The sequence below is a fragment of the Danio rerio genome, chromosome 3, assembly GCF_052040795.2.
Source record: "Danio rerio strain M-AB ecotype USA chromosome 3, GRCz13ab, whole genome shotgun sequence".
In the NCBI taxonomy this organism is placed as follows: Eukaryota; Metazoa; Chordata; class Actinopteri; order Cypriniformes; family Danionidae; genus Danio; species Danio rerio.
Window position 1 is genome coordinate 26,691,296 of NC_141023.1, and position 26,648 is coordinate 26,717,943.

The window sequence follows — 26,648 nt, forward strand, 5'->3', positions numbered from 1 at the left end:
TATAGTCAGATTGGTTTTTGAAAGGTTGGACAGCGCAAAAAAGAAAAATGTACTAACAAAAAACTAGATATGATTGTTTGTATAGAGTCACCCATAATCATATTCTAATAACAGCAGACTTTTTAAAAATTATACTTATTACTTTTAATTGTTTTTTATTTATTTTACTTACTTGTGTTACTTTTTAACTTATAATTTTGAAATGATAAAATATACTACTTTTGCCTTTCATCAACTTTATTTCTGTGTGTTCACACTTATTCAGGCATTGGTACCTTGTTGTGTGGCACTATTTGATAAATGTGTTGGCCTCTGTGGGTCTGATATAGCTTGTTCTCAAGTACTACTTCATCCACACACCTTGTCTTCTGGGACAGAGTGACAGATGGAGAGAAAGGATGCAAAGCAGAGAAAATAGTGTTCATGGATAAGACATCAAAATAAGACAGACACGGATAAACACTGCATACAATGAAAGAATAATCTAGTTTGGTAACTATAATTTTAATAAATGCTTTGAAAGGGATTAATATGCTAAACTTAATCCAGATTGATATGCACACAAAAATGTAATAATACATATAAATAACATTTTCTTCTTAACTAAAATAACTTTTTTCATGTTTGATTACTTTTAACATATTTTATTGCAATTACCAGGTCTGAATTCTTTAATATGTCACTATGTCCCAATCCCAATTTTACCCCTTAGACATTCCCCTTACCGATTGTTCCCCTTGTCACAATTCTTATTAGCTTGAAAGCATAGGGCTTAGGGGAAGAGCAAGATAGCCCTTGAAAAAATGGACATTAAATAAACGTATGTTTTATTACATTTATAACGGCATTCATGTTTTATGATCATGCTTTTTAAAAATAAAAAATAAGAAACCTGACAATTTTGCTATCTTTAATCCATGAAAATTACTCCTGTATACAGTAGTAGTCCCACAACAGACCTTCTCATCTGTAACTCAAATACCCGGTCAGAAAAGTCTAGTGACTGGGAAGTACCTTTTTCCAGTGTCTAGTTTAACATTACTGTTGATTTCTTGTGCATAGTTGAATACGACTATGGTGTGAATGCACAGTACAGTTACGAACTTATTGCCACATTAGATTGTTATAATAACATGATATTGTTGCCTTCTGTAATTTCCTGAAGATAAATACCCAAAAATAATGAAACTGGAATAACTACAGCAGTTACCATTGTCAATCTCTTTTGAAATAAGAGCTTGCGATGACATATGATGATGTGTGCAGGTATTGTTGTCCTGTTCCATTTCGTAGGGGTTAATTTGAAGCCCTTCAGCTTCACACTCTGGGGCCAAGGGGTAGGGGTACGAAAATAGTGTTGGGATTGGGCCTATATACTGCCACTATGTCGTTATATACACTATTTACAATATACTGCATGCTTGTATCAACCCAGACCTGTACATTTCTACAATATGGAAATTACTTTGACGCAGCAACCTCTGATGACAATATTACTAGAAGCAGGCTTTCTTTCTATAGAGCTGCTTTGAAATACTGTATATCATACAAAGTGATACTCAAATAAACTTGAATCGAATTGAACTGAAAGAAGTTATTCATTTTTTAAAATTCTTTTTCAGATGGGCAAATGGGAGAACCAGAGTTTGACTTTGAAGTATCCGGTGTGGCCCCGTTTCAACTCTTTCGGGGATGCGGAGACAGATGACAATCACCTGACCATTGTAACGCTGGAGGAGAAGCCTTTCGTCATTGTGGAGAATGTGGAGCGCCTCACAGGCACCTGCATGAGGAACTCTGTACCCTGCCGCAAACACATCAAAGAGTAAGCCTTGTTTTTCTCATCTTCCCCATCACTCATATGTCACCTCAAAGTACCACTCTCAAACTGTTGGATGCTTGCCGTTTTGGCCCTAGAGAGCTGCATAGAGTGATGTAAGAGCGCTCTTGAAGAGAGTTTGATATATATTGAGGGTTGTTGATGACTACATGACTACATATATCAATCAGTACGGTAGCGTGTTACTGTCTGTTTGTGACTGGAAGACATCAAAGATTTTTACATCCTGGTTATAAATAGCACCTTGACCTTGACTTATTGTTTAAGAGAGACCTGCAGGCATTGTTCTTGAACTTTAAATGTTTCAGAAGAAAGAAGCCTTGCATCCTCACCAAGGCTGCATATGATGAAAAATACTGCAAAATCTGTAATATCATGAAATATTTTTACAATTCAACGTTTTTTTTGTTTTAATTTAAAGGGCACCTAAGATGAAAATCAACTTTTGTAAGCTATTTGGTCAGTACTGTGTGTATGTATTGTGTGTGTTCACAGTCATATTGGAGTGATATAAACAGAAGTCTCTTTTTTTAATTTCCTAATCCTAAAATAGGATCCAAATTCTTTTTTGAGGCCCACCGTAATGTGACATAGGAGTGAGATGTTTCCAAATTGATGCGTATTTACATGTCTTTGTAGTAACGCATATACTTATATTACCTCAAGAATGAGTTTTACAAGTTTAAAACGTTTTAAAAATTGTGTATGTTTGTAATAAAGATGTAATACATAACCACAGCCGCATAGTGTCAGTACAATTGTAAAAGAAGACACTTCAATCCTGGTTTGTGGACTTAAATCAGGTTTATTTTAGACATTAACACACCAGATCTCCATACACCAGCATACAATAACATGTATCCTGTCACAATTCCCGTGCAAAAACAGAGAAAAGCTAAACGTGTGTGTGTGTGTATGTGTGTGTGCGCTTGCACGCCCAAGAACTTTATAATGATATTGTGTGTGACTCGTTATTGCAGAAAGGCTTGAATTAACTCCACAACAAATATATCAATAACCTTTGGAAAAGTTCTTACTGTAGTAAGGGAGATCTGCTTTATTCTTGTCTGTCACTTTGCTGTTTATCTACGTGAAGGCTACATGCATCAATGAAATACTGAGAGATCTCTGTAGCTCTGACGGTGGGCAAATGGTGGGTGGGTAGAACCAGCTCATTTGCATTAAAGGCACAGGCAAAACAAAAACAGCTACAATGCCTGAACAGCTCAAATTTCCCAGATTTAAAAAGGTGTAATAAAATATCTGAAGGATATTTTGAGCTAAAACTTTACAAACACATTCTGGAAACACAAAGACTTATATTAAATGTTTAAAAAGGGGTAAAATCAGTGCCTTTTAAATTTGAATAAAACAATAAAACATTTTATTTAAATTGCACTGTTATGGTAACTTTTTTTGTGTCATAAACGGTTCTTCAAAAATCACTTTAATATGCTGTTTAGACATTCAAGAAACATTTATTCTTGAATAAGTGTAATTGTAACGTGTTTTTGCAAGTTTACATCTCGCAGTTTGTATTTGCCTTTTTAGAATAGCAGGTATAAAGTTCTTAGAACAAATTTTTTCTAATTTAGTTTATAACCTGTGGAATAAAGGTTTGTATTTGCATTTATATCTCAAACTTTGGAAGAAAAAAAAGGAGAAATTGGTCAGAATAAACTCAGAATTGCTACATATAAATGCATAACTCAGAATGTTTTTCTGCAAATATGAGTTATCAAAAAAAATTGTTTATAGGATGCAAACTTAAGGTTATAGCACTTTTTTTCTAAATTGAGACATAAAATACAATTATTCAAATAAATATTTTATAATTATCTTTTTAATATTATTTTATACTGATGCAAAAGCAAGCTTTCTAACAAAGCAATTATATCTAAAACACATTTTAATGTCTTTTTTTAATCTAAAAAACTTAATTAGATTGTCTTTACTGTCACCTTCATCATTCTAATGTATCCTTGCTGAATCCCTAATGCTGAAATGCATTAATTTCTTAATATGTAAACTTACTAACCCCAGACCTATGATCGGCAGCATACACAATTATTTAAAAAGGTCACAGTTGTAAATGCTGTTGTGATCTCTGAGCCATGATTAACACAGGCTGTTAAAACTGCCCTTGTACCTTAAAGAAATGCACAGGGGCCTTTATGTTATACACTGCTAAATAGGGCGAAGAATATATGATCTCATAGGATCACTATAGGCTGCTCTGTACGCATAAAGATTAGTCTCATCAAATGCACACACACAAACACACTAGAGAATACATGGATGCCACACATGTCCACTTGCAAACAGGCCAGTGCTCACTGTTGTGTTCCTCGAGTGGCACAATTCCCACTCAAGCATCCATTGTGTCCGTTTGGAGAAAGAAGAAGAAGCAGGAATTACTGAGGCATGCAAACACACTGGCAGGATACATAGTCCAGTCATCCCCGAGATGGACACGTCTCTCTTTCATTGTCTCTCGCTTTCATTCTCAATTTATTGGTTTCTCATCTGCTTGCTTTTATCTGAAAAATTACTCCGCCAAATTAACTACTGAGCCACAATTGTGGTAAACAGAGCTAGAGAAAGTTACTTTAGTGCATCAGAAACACCACCGGGAACTACATAATGTAAACAAGATCAGAGAGTTGTTGTTATTTTCTGCTGTGATGTGATTGCATTTTATGTGGTTTGATAAACAACCTTGTTTACATGCTAAAAACATTTAGTTTGCTTTAGTTCTGAAAATGTTACGGGTGAAAGACTTGCGCTGAAGAAAATTATATTCTTTTTTAATATATTTATAATTTACATACAGTTGAAGTTAGAATTATTAGCCCCCTGTTTATTTGTTCCCCAATTTCTGTTTAACAGAGAGAAGATTTTTTTCAACACATTTCTAATCATAATAGTTTTACTAACTCATTTCTAATAACCGATTTATTTTATCTTTGCCATGATGACAGTAAATAATATTTTACTAGATATTTTAAAGACACTTCTATTCAGTATAAAATGACATTTAAAGGCTTAAGTCAGAATTATTAGCTCACCCTTTGTTTTTGTTTTTCTTTTTTTAAATATTTCCCAAATGATGTTTAACAGAGCAAGGAATTTTTCACAGTATGTCTGATAATATTGTTTCTTCTGGAGAAAGTCTTATTTGTTTTTTTTTTCGGCTTGAAAAACCATTTTTTTTAAAAGAAAAACATTTTAAGGTCAAAATTATTAGCCCCTTTAAGCTATATATTTTTTGATAGTCTACAGAACAAACCAGTGTTTTACAATAACTTGCCTACCTTAACCTGCCTGGTTAACCTAATTAACCTAGTTAAGCCTTTAAATGTCACTTTAGGCTGTATAGCAGTGTCTTGAAACATATCTAGTAAAATATTATTTATTGTCATCATGGCAAAGACAAAATAAAATTGAAAGACCCACCCCACTGATAAAAGTTACAGAATTTGTCCCACACATGAACTCATTTTTCTTATTTTGACTGCTATTCCATCATAAATTGTGAATGCATCAAAGAAGGTTTCCAATAAATGCAAACAATTACTTCTCATCCAGTTGTGCAAAGAAAAAATTGTAAAAAAATGTAAAAATGTAAATGAAGTCATCTTTCACTACAAGTAACTTTTTATTTTGAATCTTAGACCTTATTCTTGAAAGAAAACAAAATAACTATAAAAGCCTTTAAAAAAAACCAAAAGAAGTCCATGTTTAAGTCAATTTTATATTAATTAGGCAATTTTGTAATCCATTTACAGAAAAGATTAAAAAATCAAGAGCTCGACAAATATTTTTTTATTATTTATGACCAAATTCAAATTCAGCTGGCCAATCATTTGCCCAATAAAAGACAATAGATTACAGTTTATTTTTTAAATTTAAAACTTTAACAGACTCCTATTTTCCCTATTGATATATGATGTAATACATTTTTTTAATTATTTTTTTTTTCATATTTCTTTGTTGTAAATCTTTAGCAAATCGTCACCTGAGAATTATAGGGTTCTATCTATGTTCTTATTAAAGGACTTATTTACATTTTAGCATTTTTTTAATAAGTCGTTTACATTTTAAGACTTGTTACACATATACTGTTTGCTATGAAATGCAAAAAAATGTGAAGCTCAAAATCTCAAATCCTTTAGAACGCAGATAGAACCTTATAATTCTAAGGTGATAAAATGTTTTTGGTACGTTAAAAAGTGTGGTTATGATGGCCATCTGACAAGCTAATCCAGCTAAAATTAGTGCTTGTCATGTCATTATAATGCAGTATTTAAATATCATAATTAAATAGAAAATAAGGTGAATAACTGCAAAAAGGTCCAGGTTTTGAGAAAAAAGAACCACCCTTTTCACATAATGGAAGTAAATGCACACTAGGGCTGTCAGGCTCCAAACACCATAAAAGTATAATAAAGTTCTCCATATGGCAATGTATTCTTTGTCTTAAGTCAAAGAAAGACTTTCTGGACAGCCAAGACATTAATATTTACAGGAAATGGGCTTTGTGCATTGAGTCCAAAAGAGATTTAGCAATGTCCAGCCTTGGTTGACTTCAAAAGACTTTAAATATACTGTACAACTTTTATGTTTTATAGAAACTTTTGCATCCTGTTTAAATCTCAAAAGCATCCAGTCGACATTCAATTCAACTGCATGGAAAAATGGTGGCGTGAAAAGGTGAAAAATCGAAAGGTTACGATTTCTCCTGTGTTTCATGAAGGATGAAAGTCAACAGGTTTGGAACAAAATGTCAATGATGAAATTGCCAGAAGTTCATTTTTATACGATGATCTAATCCTTTAATCCCAAAATGGTAAACTATATTTATGGGAAGATTCACTTCTTTGGGCCCAGTATGACAGACAGACAGTCTAGCGCTCTGACTGATCTTTGTCAGAGATAAATATGATGATGTGGGAACGGCTGCTCATCTGGTGTCCTCAGCTGTCGTTTTACCCTCTACTTCAGCTGCCGCCGAGCTCTGTAGATGCAGAAACTGATGCAGTGCCAGCTTGACAAGCCACAGACACAGAGGAAACATGCCTCCGTGACCAGGACACACACACACACACACACACACACACACACAAACACGCACATGCACAAACAAACAGATGCAAACAATTCAAGATCACTCTGAGCCACTGAGATATTTGTGTTTTCAATGCAAATGTCAGAACTCAGATATCTGAGTTGTCAACTCTGTCGGCGTATCACCAGCGTACCACCATCAATTCTAACTTCTTATCGACATTTGTCCCGCTGATGTGTTTCACTTCTGGCTTGGGGAACTTCCATTCAAATTGAAACAAATTGATTTTACATTATACATTTTTGCTACAAATAATCTATATATATAGGGCATTCACTGCGTATAAACGTGCTGGATAAGTTGGAGGTTCATTCCGCTTTGGAAACACCGGATTAATAAAAGGACTAAGCCGACAAGAAAATTAATGAATGAATAATCCATATATATATATTAAATGATCAAATTTGAATCAATTATAAAAAATAATGTGATGCTTGGTATTCTAATATGACATGAGGTCAGAGCATTTTGAATTCGCTGAATTTTGTTCCCCCAGATATTTAGGACAGAAATATTCAACATGTCCATAAGATTGCTGTGTAGAGTTGTTGGAGTTACTCCCATAATTCATGCATCATGGGCTGTAAGAAAAAGGCGGATATCTGCCACGATTCACACTCTATGTGTTGCTTTGGCAAGTGGCCACATTAGCCTACCATATAAAAAATACTAAAGGAATAAAAAAAAGAAAGAGAAACAAACATGGTGGCCGCTGTGTCTTTATAAGAGTGTAATTGGTGTAGTAAAGACAGAGAGGAAGTGGTCTGGTGTCATAAGGGAGTGCTTTTTATTGCCTCTGGGTATGGAAATGTGAGGAAGACTCTGTTATTATATGGATTCTGCCATGTGAGAGTTTGAATGGAGCCTCTGCAGGAGCCGTGGGAATTCATGGCGTGCGTCATAGCCAGCGCAGAGGGGAAGAGATTGATTTTAAACTGGATTTTGCCTAGGCAGTTGAATGTGTGTCTCTCTTTGTGGAGACAGGAAAGTTTGTTCATTTCTGCAGTCAGAAGGCACACAGCCACTTCTGGCTGCCAAAAACACTCCTCTGCTTTTATGTGATCAGTGGCTGGCTTAACAATAAGCCCTTTTTCAAGCACAATAACAAGAAACACAAATTCCATATATCAGCTTTTTGTATATGTTTTGTTCAGATAGCTGGTTGTAAAAAAAAAGGAAATTTAAAGTAAGGACTTTTTGGATCATTTTTAATTTACCAGTTTTTTTAATTCATTAATTGCTTTTCTTTTTGTCTTTGTCCCTTTATTATCTGGGGTCGCCACAGCTGAATGAACCGACAACTTATCCAGCATATGTTTTACACAGAGGATGCCCTTCCAGCTGCAACAAATCACTGGGAAATAATTTTTAAATGAGTTTTTATTAAAGTTCATTCATTGATTTTTTTTTTTCCTATAGCATAACAGCAAGAAACAACAAGTTTATATCTTAAGGCTTTCATATGTTTCAGTCGTAATTGTGCAAGTCTCATTGAGTTAATCCATTGACTTGAACCATTTTTGAACCAATTCAGCTGATTTCATATTCTGGCAGGGTCAATTTTAGCTTAGCTTAGTATAATGAAGCTTAACACAATCATCTAAGGCATGTTCACACCAAGCATATATAACTATAAATGTATTTTTGTCTACACTGAAAAAAAAAAAAAAAGATAAGGATTTGTTTATTTTTAGGTTATGTTTATTATGTTCTGAAAGTGATCCCAACTATCGTTTCTCTACATCCTTATCATTATTGCTGAACTTTCCTGTTGTTTTACAATTAAAAAATTTTTTTGAAACAATGGGCTCTATTTTAACAATTTAGGCGCAAAGTATAAAGTGCAAAAGCATTAAGGGCATGCCCAAATAAAAGATGGAAAAATACGCTTGTGCCACAACACATATAACAGGGTTGAGCTTATTCTCTTAATGAGCTATGGGTGTGTTTTGAGAATAAACCAATCAGAGTTTCATCTCCCATTCCCTTTAAGATTTAGTTGCCTCACGCCATGGCCCTTTGCTATTTAGATGCTGACTTTGTAAGTAGAAAAAACACTTCACTGGCGAGAAAACAGTTAAACAGAGCATCTGCAGCGCAAGGATAAAGAATGAGCCTCCTCCAATCGACCTTTACTTTCACTTTCTCTCTTTCGTGGATAAGGAAACAGTGTTATATGCACTCTGCTGAAGACATCCATTAGCCAACATAATTAATTAAATTTCTTAAGCGCAAAGATTTGTTTCAAAACAACTTCTTAATTCAGTTCTAATTTCCAGCAAACGAATAAATAAACAATAATAACAAAGTGCAGAACAGCAACACTATGACCCATATGGTCCAAAACTAGACAGGTGGACTAATCTAAGCTTGCTTTTAATAAAACAAATTTAAATATGGATATAATAAATAATACTGCTAATAATAATAACATTATACAAAAGCAAGTTGTCATGAATAAACAAAAAGCCCCCCGAGATGAAGAAGGCTAGGAGGCGGTGATTTTTAAATAAATGTTTAAAGGAATAATTTTTCTAATATTTTAATCCTTTAATTTTTTTTTTCAACTGTAAAAATATTTGCGTATTGCTGTACACCCTGTGTGTATTAAGCAAGTGTAAGCAAGGCACACAACTAACGTGCTCTGCTAGACTTTAGACTTGCTTTCTGCCAGTCTATTGCACAGTCTATTTTAGTTCCTCAAAATAGCAATGCTCCAACAATGCGCCTTAATACAACTCTTTTTTAGACCAGAACACCCATGAGTCCAGAAAGTGGCACAAATTCATTGCTATTCAAACAACGTGGTGGAAAACAGGAAAAGTAAGTTTGCGATGGTCTAAAAATAGCAACATGTCTGGGGAAAAACGTCTTGCACCTTATTGTGTCGGGTAGAGCCCAATGTCTTTAACATTTTTTTTTAAACAACGTGCAAAAAAAAAAAAAAAAAAACTTCAGCCTTTCGATTATTTTTTTTTTTTTCCATTGGATTGTGACCTCTTCAGTGATTATGTTATATTAACACGGCAATAGCATAATTTTCAGCAGATTGATTTTACAGCAAAATGTTAAACTTTGACAACTTTACAGCACTTACATAGGCTACATTAAATATAAAGACTACAAATGAACATAGAGGATGATCTCCAAGTGGCAGTCTCCAAAATTAAACCAAGAATAGACTTTTGCTGTAAACATTGTGCCCACCAGTTTCATTCAATGCGGTTAATATCCAATAAACAAATTAATAACTGACTATAAAAAGTGTTGTTTATAGAATGTTGCACTATGTGCTGTCAGTATGCTCATGTTTACAGTTGAAGTCAGAATTATTAGCCTCCTGAATTATTAGCCCTCTTGTTTATTTTTTTCCCAATTTCTGTTCAACAGAATTTTTTTTCAACACATTTATAAACAATAGTTTTACTAACTCATTTCGGATAACCGATTTATTTTATCTTTGCCATGATGACAGTAAATAATATTTTACTAGATATTTGTCAAGACACTTCTATACAGCTTAAAGTGACATTTAAAGGCTTAACTAGGTTAATGAGGTTAACTAGGCCGGGTAATTAGGCAACTTATTGTATAACGGTGGTTTGTTCTGTAGACTATTGAAAAAAACATATAGCTTAAAGGGGCTAATAATCTTGACCTTAAAATGGTGTTTAAAAAATTTAAAACTGCTTTAATTCTAGCCAAAATAAAACAAATAACATATTCTCCAGAAGAAAAAAAAAAACATTATTAGAAATACTGTGCAAATTTCCTTGCTCTGTTAAACATCATTTAAGAAATATTTAAAAAATATTTAAAAAATAATTTTATAATAATTCTAATAATTCTGACTTTTTGGTGTGTGTGCATCATTTTGTGTAATTTTTATATGTTTGTAACAACTTCCGAGGATAATGAGGGTTTAGAGTAACTGAAAGTGTTATTTTGGGGGTTGCAGGCTGAAAAGTTTTGGGAACCCCTGCTTTAGACTACACTGTTGATTTTTTTAAACATGATTAAATATTTTTAATTGACCTTTTATTCATTTAAATTGATTTTATTGACAAGTATGCAAAGCTCATGCACGTTTCCTTAATTTGTTTCATTATGTTGAAGCAACAGAAGGAAATATTTATAATAACTGCATGCAGACAACAATTGGGGACAACAATAACACGACAATACCAGTTTCACAAGGAATTGGCGCACCTGGGAGCATACTGTGGAGACAAAGTACACTCATAAGTGTTTTTTCTCACCGTTGCTCTGTTTAAAGAACATAGAGAGCTGAGTCTTAATTAGCTTCAATCTAAAAGTTAAATGAGTCTCCCAGGTGGCTTTGCTAGTTTAAGTGTTGTCTGTCTGAACTCACAGATGGTGGCTCAATTACTAATGCAGCTCTGTCCTGTCTGCAACCCTGTCATTTCTTCTCTTTCTTTCATACTAAAGTACACTTTTCTCTACAAGCCTGGTGACTTTGTACAACTGCCTGCTAATTGGAGAGTGAGCTGTATTCACCTCAGTCTCTCATAATTACGTCCAGCACATGCCTCGCTTTCCCTAGAGTGCATATAGTGCAGACTTGTGGTTAAGCATCTGAGCTGTTAACCAAAAGGTCGTAGGTTTAACCCCAACAAGTTATAGTCCATTAACCACTGCCATTTTACCCTTGAGCAAAGCACTTAACCTCAGGCTTCTCCAGAGGGACTTGTCCCTATAATACATGTACTGTAAATTATTTTGGAGAAAAACCAAAAGTTTTGAGTGTTCCTGACTCCTGTCTGACTACTTACTATTTACTACTTGATTTAACACTTAGTCAAGTAAAACAGCTTGTACAGTATAAAAACTCTAAAAAAATGTATGCAATTGTCTGCACATTTCACACACAGACAAAAAAACTATCTATTTTTTTTCTATAAGCATAATTCACTCTGTCATGTATTGTGATTGAAGTGAAACAGACTTTTGTGCACTGATCTGCATCATGCCACCAGAGGCTCATAAGCAGCAGGTTGCCAGGTTAAGTTGCAAAGGATAATTCTAACACTTAAATAGTATTTATAGATCTTAACAGGCTGTTTGAGTTTGAGCAATGATTACATCCAAATGTGCATCGATATGCTAATTTTATTTTAATTAAATACCCGTATTTCCCTTTGGTTCACCTGTCAGTGATTATCAAGTCAACACTCAAATACATCAATAAATAAATCATTGGTGTAACTTAATCTAATTATGACACACATTTCCACACATCTGAATTATGTTATTTCAACTAGATTTAGGCAAATGAGCCAAAGAGCAAATTCTATTCCAACCAATGTTATCAAATCACTTTCACCTAAATTATGTTGCATATTTAATTTGAACAAAGTTACTCTTGTTGAGCCACCTATTCCGGCATATGATTCACGCAGCGGATGCCCTTCCAGCCACAAACCAGTTCTGGGAAACACACTCATTCACACACACACACACACACACACACTTATACACTCCAACCAATTTAGTTTATTCAATTCACCTATACCACGTGTCTTTGGATTGTGGGGGAAACCCATGCTAACATAGGGAGAGAACATGCAAACTCCACACAGAAATGCCAACTGGCCCAGCCAGGACTCGAACCAGTGACTTTCTTGGTGAAGCGACAGTACGTACCGCTGAGCCATCATGCCACCCTAATCAACTTTAATCTTTTATTTAACTAGAATGTTCTGTTATCTATTCCAGTTCAAACTATTAAAAGTCTGATGTTTATTTGTTTTTTGATCCCACTTTACTTTAAGGTGCAATTAATCATGCTAAAAGCCATTAACTAAGACCTTTAGCTCTATGAACTACTAATTAGCTTTTTATTAATACTTAGTAAAGTAGTATAAGTTTAGGTACTGTGTTGGATTAGACATGTCGAATAAGATCATACTTTATAAGTACTAATGGACCCTTTTCACATTTCCAGGTTCCTCAGTAGCAGACGGCGTCATAGTTGGGTAAACTTAAGGGGGTCACACACTAGAAGCGCCGCTCAGCGACGGGCTGCGTAGCATGCATTTCGTAGCATGCATTTCAGAATTCTAAACATAGGTTTCTGTCAGGGTACACACCGGCACGACAAGTTGACTCAGGACTTGTTCATATTTCTGTCGTGCCACAGAGCGCCATCTGAATAGTCTTATTTTAAATTTCATACAAATGTGCGTGTCTGGTGTGCAATACTTTTAACTGTCATGTGCACACCATGTCACGACACTGAGCAGCGCATCCGGTGTGTGACACCCTTTAGAGTGCAGTAAAAGGGAGAGTACAACAAATTATTTTTTCACAATCCTATTTGCTGAAATAATAAAAGAAAAACTCTATGATGGTGTTATCAAGACTTTTTGAAAAAGAAAAAAAAAATAGTGTGAGACTGATGAAGGCAGCCAGAAGAGAGAATAATGTCAAATGTACTCTCAGCCCCATAGACGCTGCATTAAAAACACTTCACATAAGTGGTCATTTGTTTTCATGTAAGTTGATTAAAGATAATATAATACATACATAAATGCATACAAATGTTCAAACGTTTTAAAAAAATCTAAATATTACAACTTTCAAGGATTTAAGATTATGACCATTAAACGTGTCATAACAGTCTTTTGAAAAGGGTGTATAAAAAGACATCTTAATAATAGGCAGGTATAAGCCAGTACTTGGGATTTGGTACTTTAATTAAAGGGTTTCCTGTTTTTTCTTTTTTTTATGTAACTTATAGACTGCGTAAGTAAAAACAGACTGATCATAAAACTGCCATTTGCACAGATATTGCTTATTGTGTGAAGCAACAGAAATCATTGTTAATACAGCCGCCACCATCCCAAGCATGAACACTACTCTTGTACACATTGGTAAGCTCAAAACTTAATTAAAATAATTCTAGGTGAGTATTAAACTCTAACAAGAATTTTCCTTCACTTAAAACACATAAGATAAACTTTATTGTCAACATTTTCCACTGTACATGCTACTCTACAAAGCATTCTGAGAACTAAATGTCCAATATCCATGTAGTTACCTCAGTGTAACACTATTTTTTGAATGAAGTATGTTGGATTATCTAGCCAGTTCCTTGTGTGGTCAATAAAAAAGGGCAGAAGAGGGTTTTCTTCAATATCAAAAATATTAGTAATTTATTGGATATAAGTGAATAATTCAATTCACAGAATTCTGGTATCCCCAATGCAATGCAATAATTACATTCAGGAGGTGTGGAACAATTTTCATTCCCTGTCTCCAACTTTTATAGGCAGCTGATATTAACTGCTGGAGTTTAGTGGAATTCGTCACTTGTCAATCATTCTCCAGTCCTCCATTGGCCGCACCCATACATACGTCCTCTTTTTTTCTACGAATTCTCTGCACAACATTAAAAGCATAAGACTTCTCAACTACACATATTCTGTGTTCACTTTCAACATATCTCTGCTAACAGGAAGTTTAGCTGCAGAACTCAAGTTTATTTTAGGCAATCAGCTCTTTGCATTTCTATCAGCTTCATTTATTTCTGCAAAAATGCTTCATTAGTATACAAGGCATATAACACTCTAGAGAAGTTCAGTTAATATATCACCTTTAAGCAATACAAATACAATTGTTTAATGAAAAGAAAAAGAGACAAAAAAAATGTTCGGTCCCACTTTATATTAAGTGGCCTTAACTAATATGTACTTACACATGACTTAATAGTTTGTTACAATGTACTTATTGTGTAAATACATGTATTTACTGTGTACTTATGCTTCATTAAATACATGTATGTAATAACATCTGTAAATAACTTTTGTAATTACATTTGTAAATACAGTACACTGTTGACCATCCCTTACACCTTAACCCACCCTTAAACCTACCCATGCCACCAAACCTGTCCATAACCCAACCTCTTTCCCAACTCAAAAGCACCACAAGTGTTCTCAAATACATTATAAACACAGTAAGTACATTGTATTTATTTTTTGATGTAAGAACATGGTAGTTAAGGACACTTAATATAAAGTGGGAGCAAATGTTCCTAACAAGTACCATAGGTTGCCAACACCTCCCCTTGAATGAATCTAAGCAAGAAAGAAATAAAGAGTGAATGACAGTATAAACACCAGACATAAGCCGAAGTAAAGCAAGTCTTGCTTCAGTCAACTCCTCCTAACATGTCTAAGAGCAGGACCTTCTCTCCTCCTCCAAATGAAATAATCATCTTGATTGCCCCATAAATAGAATTGTCTTCCTCATCGCTCAGGGAAAACAGGAACCCCTCTGCAATTAAGTCAGCACAGATTGGCGGTGGTCTTTACGAGACATCAGAAATCTCTAGCCGACTGCAATTTTCACCAGAGGTTTGGCACTCCCTTGATGGCTCCCTGAGAGGCTCTCATGGGAAACCCCTACTATTCATTGTAATTAAGAAATATCTCCACTCCCGGCAGCGAAAGGCTCTATCGTTCATGCTTCAGCACACTATACCTCCTACTGTACTCTAATCCAAGCTAGCAATTGGTCTGCGCAATCAGGCTGCTGTCCAAAAATATGCTTTAGACACACTGCAGCTAAATGCAATTGTGACTCCTCTTCTGAGTGCTTAATCCTGTTCTGTTCACGCTGAGATTGGTTATACATGCAGTGAAAATCATGTGAAGCTCACTAAAGGTGCACTAAAAGAGGGCTCCACAGATAGGGATGTTTAGTTTGCGCGTAATTTTGTGTTTGTGGCAAGATTAGAGTGTAAAAATATATTGTGAAGTGACAAAATGATGTATGTAGTCATGGAATCAGTGCTTGGATTAAACTAAATTTCATGTTAAATGAATGTTCACACTGAGTTCTCTTACATATAGGAGTTATGACCAAATGAACTCTCAACTGAATGATATTCAAATGATTATCCATCCATTTTGTTGCGAAGAAAATTTTTTTCTTAAAAACAAAAGGAACTTTTTTGAATGTCAGTTTAGTAATATGTTTTTGTAGCTATTACCATTTTTCATTAAAATATATCAACATTGTTATAAAACAAGAATAAACATGACCAAAGATTCCTAACAATATACTTCAAGCGGAGGACTGCAATTATATTTATGTTTTTTTCTATAACACTTTTACAATGGAGATTGTGTCAAAGCAGCTTAACATAGAAGTTCTAGTAAATTAAAACTGTGTCAGTCCAGTTTTCAGAGTTGAAGTTCAGTTCAAACACTGAAGAGCAAATCCATCAATGCGCAGCTTCACAAATTGGAAACCAACAAGCCAGATGCGACAGTGGCGAGGAACAAACTTTAACAATTGACGAAAGTAAAGAAAAAAAAACCTTGAGAGATAATATGCTCAGGTGGGCATGAAAATTTCTCCTCTGGCCAAATGTCCTGTGCAGAGCTGCTGTTAAGGCACCGGAGGCTGAAGAACCCTGGATGTCCAATGTGGAGAAACTGCAGGTGTGAGTAGGTCACTGGCGGTTGTTTAGGCTGGCCCATAGGATCAGTGCTGAGACTCATCTGTATCTGAGTCTTTCAGGAATCAGTCTTTTGCTCTTCACTCTTCCATGACCACCACGGCATCTGCTAAGAATACGGCTTGGTCCAGGATTATGGAAACCTTGGGAATATTGAAAAAGGACTAACATATGCGTAGATGCTATTCAAATTATATTGTCTTTTGGGAAGTATTCCCAGCTCCAGTTGCCCTAAATAACACAGACTAACAATCCTTTAGATCCTGCAGTTTAAGACTCCTGTTTTTGTGGATTTGGAATTTAAAAGCATTTGTGTTTTATGTGTATGCTAAGGCAAAGAGATGTGTCTTTAAGTTTAAACTGACAGAGCAATATACTGCTAGGGGTCCTTGTAAATGTTTGTAGAGAAGGTAAACAATGTAAAAATAAATAAATAAAATAAATAAAGGGATAAATAAAAAATCAAATGCTGTAAAAGAATTTAACAAATATAACTCACAAATAGAAATATTTTTTTTGTGTGTAAACAGTAATAAAATTGCCAAAATTGCCATGCTAACCATTGTAGTTTCAGAAGCGACTTTTGTGTTAATACACAAAATAATAATTAAGACATTCTTATATTTGCATATGCAAAATGTTGTATTTTCATCTAAACTGAACTTCAACTCTGAAATCTGGACTATTCTCAAACTTCTATGTTAAGCAGCTGACACAATCTACATTGTAAAAGCACTATAGAAAGAAATTTGAATTGAATTGAACCCTTGCTCATTGGAGAAATGAGCCCAGTGCTACATTTTTTGAAAAACACAAACGCAGGCTTGCAGTTTTAATTTTCACAGATTCTCTAGAGGTCATCATGTATGTTTTTGGGTTCTCGGATATGTTACTGTAGCATGTTTTCTCATACATACCATTTCTCAAAAATCCACCAGAGGCCCCTGTGTACATTTCTGCTAATCTCAACATCCTTCTAGCATGCGTCCAAGAGACAAGCCAATCAGCTTGCTGTGGACTGATCCACCCACCCATTTCCTTTACTAAACTCAAGTGTAGTGTTTTCATAAGCAGACTAAAAGAGAAAAACCACAGCGGTCGCATGCTTTTACCATGATGTCACGTTGCTTTTTTAAGTTTGTTTTACTTAAAACTGTCCTTTGCTGGACTCAACCCTGGCCTGCTCCTCCCCTTTTGCACAGTGAGCTACAGAATAAACAGCTTTGTGCCAGAATAGCCGTGCTTACATAGGTTAGTGGTCAGAGGTAAGGTAAAAGGAGCAGAAGTTGTGAGTGGTTGTCGACACTAACGGCATAGTAGTAGTGCGTCCACACATGCACTCCGGTGCTCATGGCAACCTGAGTTCTATTTCCGCCTTGAGGTCTTATGCTGATCCTTCCCCTCCCTCTGCTCTCCACACTTTCCTGTTAATACTCTACTGTCCTATTCATTAAAGGTGAAACCCCCTAAAAAAATTATTTAAAAAAAATAGAAGTTGTTGGCGGCATCACACCACTAGTGCTTTACACTCAAAATGCAGCCGTATGCACCCCCAGGCACATATTTTGCTGTTCTGAAAAATGTAGCCCCAGGCACATATTCCAAATGAGTCTGAGTTGGATTCATTGCAAATCTCCCAATAACAATCTAGAAAATGCATCGTTCAGCTAAGTGTGAAATGTTTCTGATATCATGACTCAAATGTTTTGCTTTTGGTTGATCTGTGACTAATGTGCTCTATCCATCAGCAACACCACAGAGGGAGGAGGGACGTACATTAAAAAGTGCTGCAAAGGCTTCTGCATTGACATCCTCAAAAAAATTGCTCGAAATGTGAAGTTCACCTACGACCTTTATCTGGTGACCAACGGGAAGCACGGGAAGAAGATCAACAATGTGTGGAACGGCATGGTGGGAGAGGTGAGATTTCAATAGCCAAATCCACTGATGCAATTCATTATAGAACTCTTGCTTTCCTACCATCTAGCATCTAAACAAAGGCTAGATTGAATAAAGTTTTGCTCACAGAAGCAGAGTGTGCTTCTCTCACACTCGCTTTCCTCTGGAAGTCATTTTGTAATAGAGCATGCCTGCTAGCAATAAAAATGTGCAATTGAAGAATGGAAAAAGCTGCTAAATTTCTGTTCAATTAAATCCGAAGGAAAAGAAACGCTGCAGAAATAAGCCGAAATATCCCTAGTGTTCTGTATATAAACTTCACAGCCTTTGTTTAAACCTCAGTGTATCTTGTCTTCTTCCACAGGTGGTGAACAAAAAAGCAGTCATGGCCGTGGGCTCCCTGACAATCAATGAGGAGCGTTCAGAGGTCATCGATTTCTCCGTCCCCTTCGTGGAAACAGGGATTAGTGTAATGGTATCCCGTAGCAACGGGACCGTCTCCCCATCAGCATTTTTAGGTAACCATCTGCAGCACGATGGCAATGGGCGTGTTTCATTTCCACCTGTCAAAATATTGAATTGCCAATCAAAGCGTAGATCCGACAGAAATCCGCTGAAGTGGGCCGCTTTTAGATTCATAGCACCCTGAGTGCTCCTTTATGCTTGATGGCACTAGATCAGCAAGCCATTATTTAATTAGCATAAGGCCAATAATTACAGGGTCTGAGAACGTTCCCCAATGGACACTTGCCAGTTTCCCATTTACTTCCCACAGTAAAGCTCTTTAATCTCTTCGGCTTGTCTATAGTCACATATCAAGCAGAATGGCTGGATGATAGTCGCTGACTGTGTGTGTGTTTTTTGTTTTTTTTTTTGATCTACCTGTCTCTCTCCGCAGAGCCCTTCAGTGCTTCTGTGTGGGTGATGATGTTTGTGATGCTACTTCTGGTGACTGCAATGGCTGTCTTCATGTTTGAGTATATCAGCCCCCTGGGCTTCAACAGGAACCTCGCTCAGGGCAAAGGTACGTAACCAGCACTCTCAGCTACTCCCTCTCTCTCTCCCTCCGCGTTTCCCCTGCAATGCAGTCGCTCTTTCAGATTCAGGCACACTCGTAAATCCTCGCCCCCCTGCTCTGACAGAGCCTCTCACATCTGCACCACAAACCTGCAAAGTATAAAGGCTTAATTTATACCCAATTTCACCCAGTTTAGCGCTGAGTGGTTTCGGGCTCCTAGTTAGTTCAATTCATTTTCATTTGATTCAAGTGGATCAGATTTAATTCACATTGGAGTGCCTTTGTTACGTGGTGCTAAAAAGCATTTCTTCTCTTGTTAGATGACTCATTTGGAGCTCCTTTTTTTCGCTTTCAAAAGGGAAGCACGTCAAGGAGTTCCAAGATAAATCAGCTGTCCTGCTTTACAAAGGAACCATTTCTGTATTCGCTTTGCTGTATTTATCCCAATGTCCCACGGTCTTGCATGCAGTCTTCATTTATATTTAACTATTCGAAAATATTAAGATTAACAGCTGAGCAGTAGGGTGTTGTACGTGTCCATTATTCTGTTCGAGCGCTCTAATGACCGTGCAGAAGGGAGATTATGTTATTTCTGAAATGAAAGGCTTTGGCACAAATGAAGGATGTTAATGAAAACTGTCTTCCGCAGACCCCCACGGACCGTCTTTCACCATGGGGAAAGCAGTGTGGCTCTTGTGGGGCCTGGTGTTTAACAACTCTGTGCCTGTGCAAAACCCCAAAGGCACGACCAGTAAATTCATAGTGTCAGTCTGGGCTTTCTTCGCTGTCATCTTCCTGGCCAGTTACACTGCTAACCTGGCTGCCTTCATGATCCAAGAGGAGTTTGTGGACCAAGTGACAGGCCTAAGTGACAAAAAGGTAAAACAATACATGGATATTAGCATTCAAAGATTTGAAGTAAATAAATACTGTTCTTTCTGTTCATCAAGACATCATGAGAAAATACTCGTTTGTTATGAAAGGAAGAGGCAGCAGAGACTATTATGTTTGGGACTTTGTCAGACATTGTCAGGGACTTTGTCAGTAACTGTTACAGTTCATATGGACTTATGTAAATTACCATTCACCACATAATCCGATGTGCCATTATTTGTAATTTTAGGTTGTTTCTAAAACATTCTCTCATCTTCAGTGCTTTACAATTTTGAGGTTGTAGCTTCCTCTGAAGGCAAAAGCCATTGACTGAGGCATTGACAGCTGATATTAACCAATCCATTTGCGTTCAGTACTAGAGCAATCAGTTCTTTGATTGTGCGGTTAAAAAATGACATTGGTGTGTTGAGAAAATATAGGCGGTTTTGCAACGGCGCCCCAACCCTAACTGGTTGTTTTTGCATTTCTGCGGGATTTGGATCGTATTTGGGCTGGAATCAGTCAGCTACATCTGGCAACACTGCAAGCATTACACGTTTTGTTTACTGCAGCATGTTGCCGTTTTAGGTGCAAAGATGCATTCTGCGTTAATGTCTCCTTAAACATTTTGCAGTGAAAACCAGTCACACGGCAACAACTTTATGCACTCACGCAGATGCTCCCAAATAAATTCTATGGTCACATAGATAAAATTTCGGGTCGCAAATGTAACCAAAACGAGCCCTGCTAATTATTAACAATAATGCTCATTTTTGCTGTATTTTGATGCAAAATACAGCAAAATGCAATGCAATGCAAATGCAGTCTTTGTACTGTTTTGTATGTGAATTATAAGTATTTATGCATGTGTGTGTATTTGTAGGTTTGTTTTAGAGACAAATCAGTGTATCTGCACATAAACTGTCATTATGAATACATTGAATGGGCTTGTGGCAAGCGTGTGTCCTCCAAAGATCTAATGAAAGCCATGCCACTGATGGCAACACAGTGGTTCGATTCTATAATAGCACAACAAAGTACTTTGACCTTTGGTAAGTTGTTTCAGTCTCTGCTGGGGATTTACTGCAGTCTAGAGTGTTTACTTTGCAGACTTCAAGTTCGGGCGTTGGATGTTTTGTTCATGAGGCTCCTATCCAAGATTAACGAGTGCTCCTCCTTTACATGAAAATAAAGACTTCACAGCTGATTAGTAGGGTTTTTTTAGTGCAAGAAGGCAAGAAGATTCTGCAGCATACCAGCGTGATGCATGAAAATTAGCTTGAGCATTCTTTAAAATCATTTGAATGCTTGGAAGTGCTGGATGTAAAGGATTGCAGAAACTATTTGTTGTAAGAAAAACATACTTTAAAAAATTTTTTAAAAAAAGAACCAAACTCTCTTCTATTAACAATATAGTGTAATATGGTATAAAAATATTACTGCAAAGATTGTTGTTAAATAGATTTTTTTTCATTAAATAAATCAGTTATTCAATTGTTAAAGATTGAGCTTGTGAAAACAGGCAAAATATGAACCACTGGCCATTCCAGATGGATAAAAAATTCTTTCCAAGGAGAGTCACCTATAAAACAAAGCCCAAAGCTCTCTGACATATATTGTGAACTCTCTTAAGTAGCAATGAGTTCTTTTACCTTAGAATCATTTGTCTTGTTCAGCTGTCATGGGACTTTTTTACTGCAAGTTCAGCATTTGTGAATAGTGTAGGGTGTTGCAATGGAAAATATTATCCACAGAATCCACATTGAAGAGTGGAAGTGCAGAAACTCTTCTATAAACAGATTTCAAACATAAAGAAAAAACTAGAATTTATGGAAATGGTACTGCTATGTGGAATTGTTCATTTCTGGTGGCAAAACAGCCAGTACAAAACTTAAGTTTAACAAGCAGATCTACAGTATCTTAGTTGGTTCTGTGATGTTAGATGCTTAGCATACGCAAATTGACTTGGTTTCAAAATAACCTGGGCTAAAAATGCTAGAGTAAAGACATTTAGAGAACCATTTTGATTCATAGCATAATGAGCATTTTAATAAACTGAAGAACAGTTCATTATGTCGTCTTACAACACGAAGGTTGCTGGTTTGAATCCCGGCTGGGCCAGTTTGCATGTTCTCCCCATTTCACTTTCCTCCAGATGCTCTGGTTTCCCTACAATCCAAAGACATGCAGTATAGGTGAATTGGATGAACTAAACTATTTCACATTTATTTTGGTCTTGCCAATATACTCAACATTTTTCAATGAATGTTGAAGCTTTTATTGCTCAATATTTTAAAATCATTTTTCTCATCATATAAACATGTCATTTTGAGTTATGTGAAGGATCACTCTTTAAAAGATGCTGGTTTTATTATAAACTTTATTTTATTATTACGTAAATTTCACATACATAAATTTAAGTTTGCCACAAGCAAACTTCTCTTCATGGTGCTAGAAAAAGAGATTCAAATGTATATAAAAGTAATTTCTAACTCTAAAAATAGAAAAGCCATTAAAACAGTTAATATATGCTCCTCCTTAAACATTTTTGCATAAAAAAGTTTGTATATATGCATTTTTCTGTAGTAAAAGTGCATTTAATTACTCTTGTTAATACCTAAGATTGGGAAAATGTGTGTAATATATTTATATGTAATTTGATTTCTTCTTTTAATTTCTTCTTTTCTCATTTAATCCTTCTTGCTAGTTCTTTTTAATAAAGCAAAAAAGAAAAAAAAATTGGATAAATTAAATTGGCCGTAGTGTATGCATGTATGTGTGAATACGAGAGTGTATGAGTGTTTCCCATCACTGCGTTGTGGCTGGAAGGGCATCTGCTGCATAAAACATATGCCCAGATAGTTGGTGGTTCTTTCCGCTGTGGTGACCCCTGATAAATAAGGGACTAACCTGAAGGAAAAAAAATGAATAGTTCATTGACCCAATTGATTTTCTTCATGGAAGCACAGATGCAACTAAAGAACCTTTTTTTTTTACTTAGCAGCTGTTTACATAATCTTTCATTAGTATCAACAGAATTAGGTGAACAAGCTTTCTTTAAAACCAAATTTTTATAATTCAGTGGAACTATAGAAAATTAATTAATTAAACTGCAAGTTTCAAAACTTAAATCCACACAAAGCTTCTTCAATATGTTTAAAAGAGGATTGTTACATTGTACATTACAATTCCCCTATGTAGGTTTTCCAAAAGACTAACAAGTTCTTTGTGAACTTCAAAAACCTTTTTCTTGTTCTTATTGGAAGCAGTATTTTTTTAAGAGTGTGATAAAAACGCAATGTTCAACTGCTTTATTGCCTGTATTTATTGCCATGGAAGCATTTCCTGCTGTGCTTTTATTGATAGTTTATTTGTTGTTTTAATTGTAGTTTCAGAGCCCCTACTCCTACTCTCCTCCTTTCCGCTTTGGAACGGTTCCAAACGGCAGCACAGAGAGGAACATCCGAAAAAATTACCCCGACATGCATCAGTACATGGTGAAGTACCATCAGACCGGGGTGAATGATGCACTGGTCAGCCTGAAAACTGGGTGAGTATAACACACACCACTGTGTTTATCCTAGCATTAGTAGCTGAGCAGAATGGGTGAAATGTAGTGAATGAGTCATTATATTTGCTAGCATGCAGTAAACCCTAGTCTTACTCTGAATGCTGACTGTGTTTTCATAAAGCGGCAGAGCTATTATTGAAAGAATAGCTGACCCAAAAATGAAGATTTTTGCATTATTTAGTCACTTTTGTGTCACTTCATATTTATGTATGGCTTTCTTTCATCCGTGGAACACAGAAAGTATGTTACCCGGCCTTTCGAGCTACAAAATGATTTAAATACCGCACAATAGCTTTGTGTGAGGAATAAACAAAGTTCTTTTAGTATTACATATACTTTTATTAGGGATTATTACTTTACATTAGGGATTATTACACTATAACACCTATTACATTATTAGGGAGAGTTAGTTCTTTTGATATTTACTCACCCTCACATGGTTTCAAACTTTTGTCAGCTTCTTCTACCATAGTACTGTAAGTGTGGAAGTCAATGCTTACAGGTTTCCACTATAGTAATCAGGATGTTTTTGTTATTTCCCTTTTGAATGTTTTGATTATACTTGTAGAATTATTTTAATGTTCATTTCAATTAGTTAGCCAAGGTAATGTTTTCTTTTAAAAAAATTTATAAAACTAAACACTAAAATTATCCTGATAATTGTGAAAAATGAATTAAAGTGGCTAAGAAAAATAAATAAATAAAACATTAAGAAAAAAATAGCAAGTTCTCATAAAACCTTACTACTAACATAAGGGAGCTTGTGTAGTTTAAAGAAAATTATTCTTAAAAAATGAACTTATCTTCATTATATTACTGTTTACGAAGACAATTGAGCTTGATGTAATTCTTGAAATACTAGCAATACTGCCTTCTGAATACTATGTGGAGAAGCGCAGAAGGAGAAGCGCAGTAGATCATCGGCAAGGGATATTAAACTGCTTTCATTATCTCTCTAAACTGCAGCGAGCCTGCATTGTATATTTGTGGATCGGTCCTGCACATGCACATTATTAAACTGCCCTTGCAGTGTATTAATAAAGTGCAGATGGTTTCTTTTGCTTGTGTGCTGCATCGTTTCCTGCAGCTACTCATACTGCAGATCCAGCCAGCTCACACCTATACAAAAGAATCATTGAGCAAATCTACTGGATGTCAGCATGATCCCTGAGTTACATTTGACATTCTTGAAATGTCAGACAACCAGACTAATGAGACTTAGACAAAGGCTTTTCCAACAGAGAGATCGAGTTTGACAAGCAGCCCACCAAGGCTCCAAATGTCAGTTTGTAGGTGGGGTCTAAAGTCGAGTGTGATTTCTACAGTTTTGCTGTTTAAGACAAATTTCACTGATTGTGTTGACCAAATTTGATTGTGTGTGTGTGTTTGTGTGTGTTTTGTAACTATATTAATAATGATAACCAATTATGCTCTTTGGGTAATTGGATCCATTGTGATCTTGTAATTCAGCTGTGACCCTTATGTGGACATATAATATAGAGTTGAGATTGCAGTCTGATTCTAGTGTTATAACTAAAAACTAATATCAAAAGTTTAAAGTGTGAAGTATAAATAAATAAACAAAAGAATTGTATTTTATTTATTATTGTACCACAAGCAGAGAAAACTAAAATCTAGGTCAAAAGATTTAACTATTAAATACATGTATTTTTTCTACCCAGCATGAGAGAGATGCTTTATTTTCAATTTGCATGTTTCTGCACATTTCACAACAAATATTATTCCAAAGGAGCACTGTACAAAGAATTCAAAAGCGCCAGTAAGTTAGAAGCAACAATAGCAAGATGGAAGATGCAGGCTTACACAAACAAACAATTCTGTAAAGTATTCTGCCTTGTTTTTTCTTTCTTTCTTCTTCTTACTGATGAAATGCATTTTGCAAATTTCCTGCTCCCTTTTGCAGACACCAGTTTGACAACCCCAGCATAAAAAAATCAGGCCAAAGTCAATCAAATCGCTTTCTCTGCAGTATATTTTTCTCCACTTCTTGTGGTGTGATTGCACCCAGTGTTGTCTCTCACTTTAAACTTGTGATTTCGTGACTACGTCATTGCTGTGAAGTTAAAATGAGTTATGATTCATTCAGTGCTTTTGGTAGCATGACATTGGTGTTAATGAATGAGAATGACTCAGAACACTGAACATTTAACCTCTCTATTTGCCATTTGTCTGTGCTCTTTTCTATCCCCAGCAAACTTGATGCCTTCATTTATGATGCTGCTGTGCTGAACTATATGGCTGGTAGAGACGAGGGTTGTAAATTGGTGACCATTGGAAGTGGCTACATCTTTGCTACCACTGGTTATGGCATTGCCCTCCAAAAGGGGTCACTCTGGAAGCGTCCGGTGGATCTGGCTATTCTCGCTATTATTGGAGATGGTAAGTGCCTTCAGAATCATATGCATGTTAGAATGCACTATAAGGATTTCAATTCTTTTAAAATATGTATATTTAAATAAAGCCTAGATGATTTGCATTTGAGTGCTAACAATATTATTTATACTATTTAATTGAACATATCAAATAATATTAAAAATATGTGTGTGTGTGTGTGTGTGTGTGTGTGTGTGTGTGTGTGTGTGTGTGTGTATATATATATATATATATATATATATATATATATATATATATATATATATATATATACACTACACACACACACACAGGGCTTGACATACACTTCCATGAACACCAGCCACTGTGGCTAGTAGTTTTCCAACGTTACTAGCCACTCGCCATTTTCAATAGCCACAATTTTGTTGTTGGGAAAATATATTTTATATGCATAAATTAACTAACTCAATGCAAGTG

General features: G+C 35.6%; 1 protein-coding gene across 2 annotated transcripts in view; it reads left to right on the plus strand.

The window, feature by feature from the left end:
* grin2aa (glutamate receptor, ionotropic, N-methyl D-aspartate 2A, a) overlaps nucleotides 1-26,648 on the plus strand; it is a 205,608-nt gene that overhangs the window by 169,751 nt on the left and 9,209 nt on the right. For both annotated transcript variants that reach the window (XM_087244555.1, XM_087244554.1), the window contains 7 exons: nucleotides 1,623-1,825; nucleotides 18,204-18,375; nucleotides 18,719-18,872; nucleotides 19,253-19,378; nucleotides 20,022-20,251; nucleotides 23,635-23,795; nucleotides 26,029-26,216. In XM_087244555.1, the coding sequence (XP_087100681.1) occupies nucleotides 1,623-1,825; nucleotides 18,204-18,375; nucleotides 18,719-18,872; nucleotides 19,253-19,378; nucleotides 20,022-20,251; nucleotides 23,635-23,795; nucleotides 26,029-26,216 (1,234 nt within the window). The remainder of the gene's footprint in view (nucleotides 1-1,622; nucleotides 1,826-18,203; nucleotides 18,376-18,718; nucleotides 18,873-19,252; nucleotides 19,379-20,021; nucleotides 20,252-23,634; nucleotides 23,796-26,028; nucleotides 26,217-26,648) is intronic.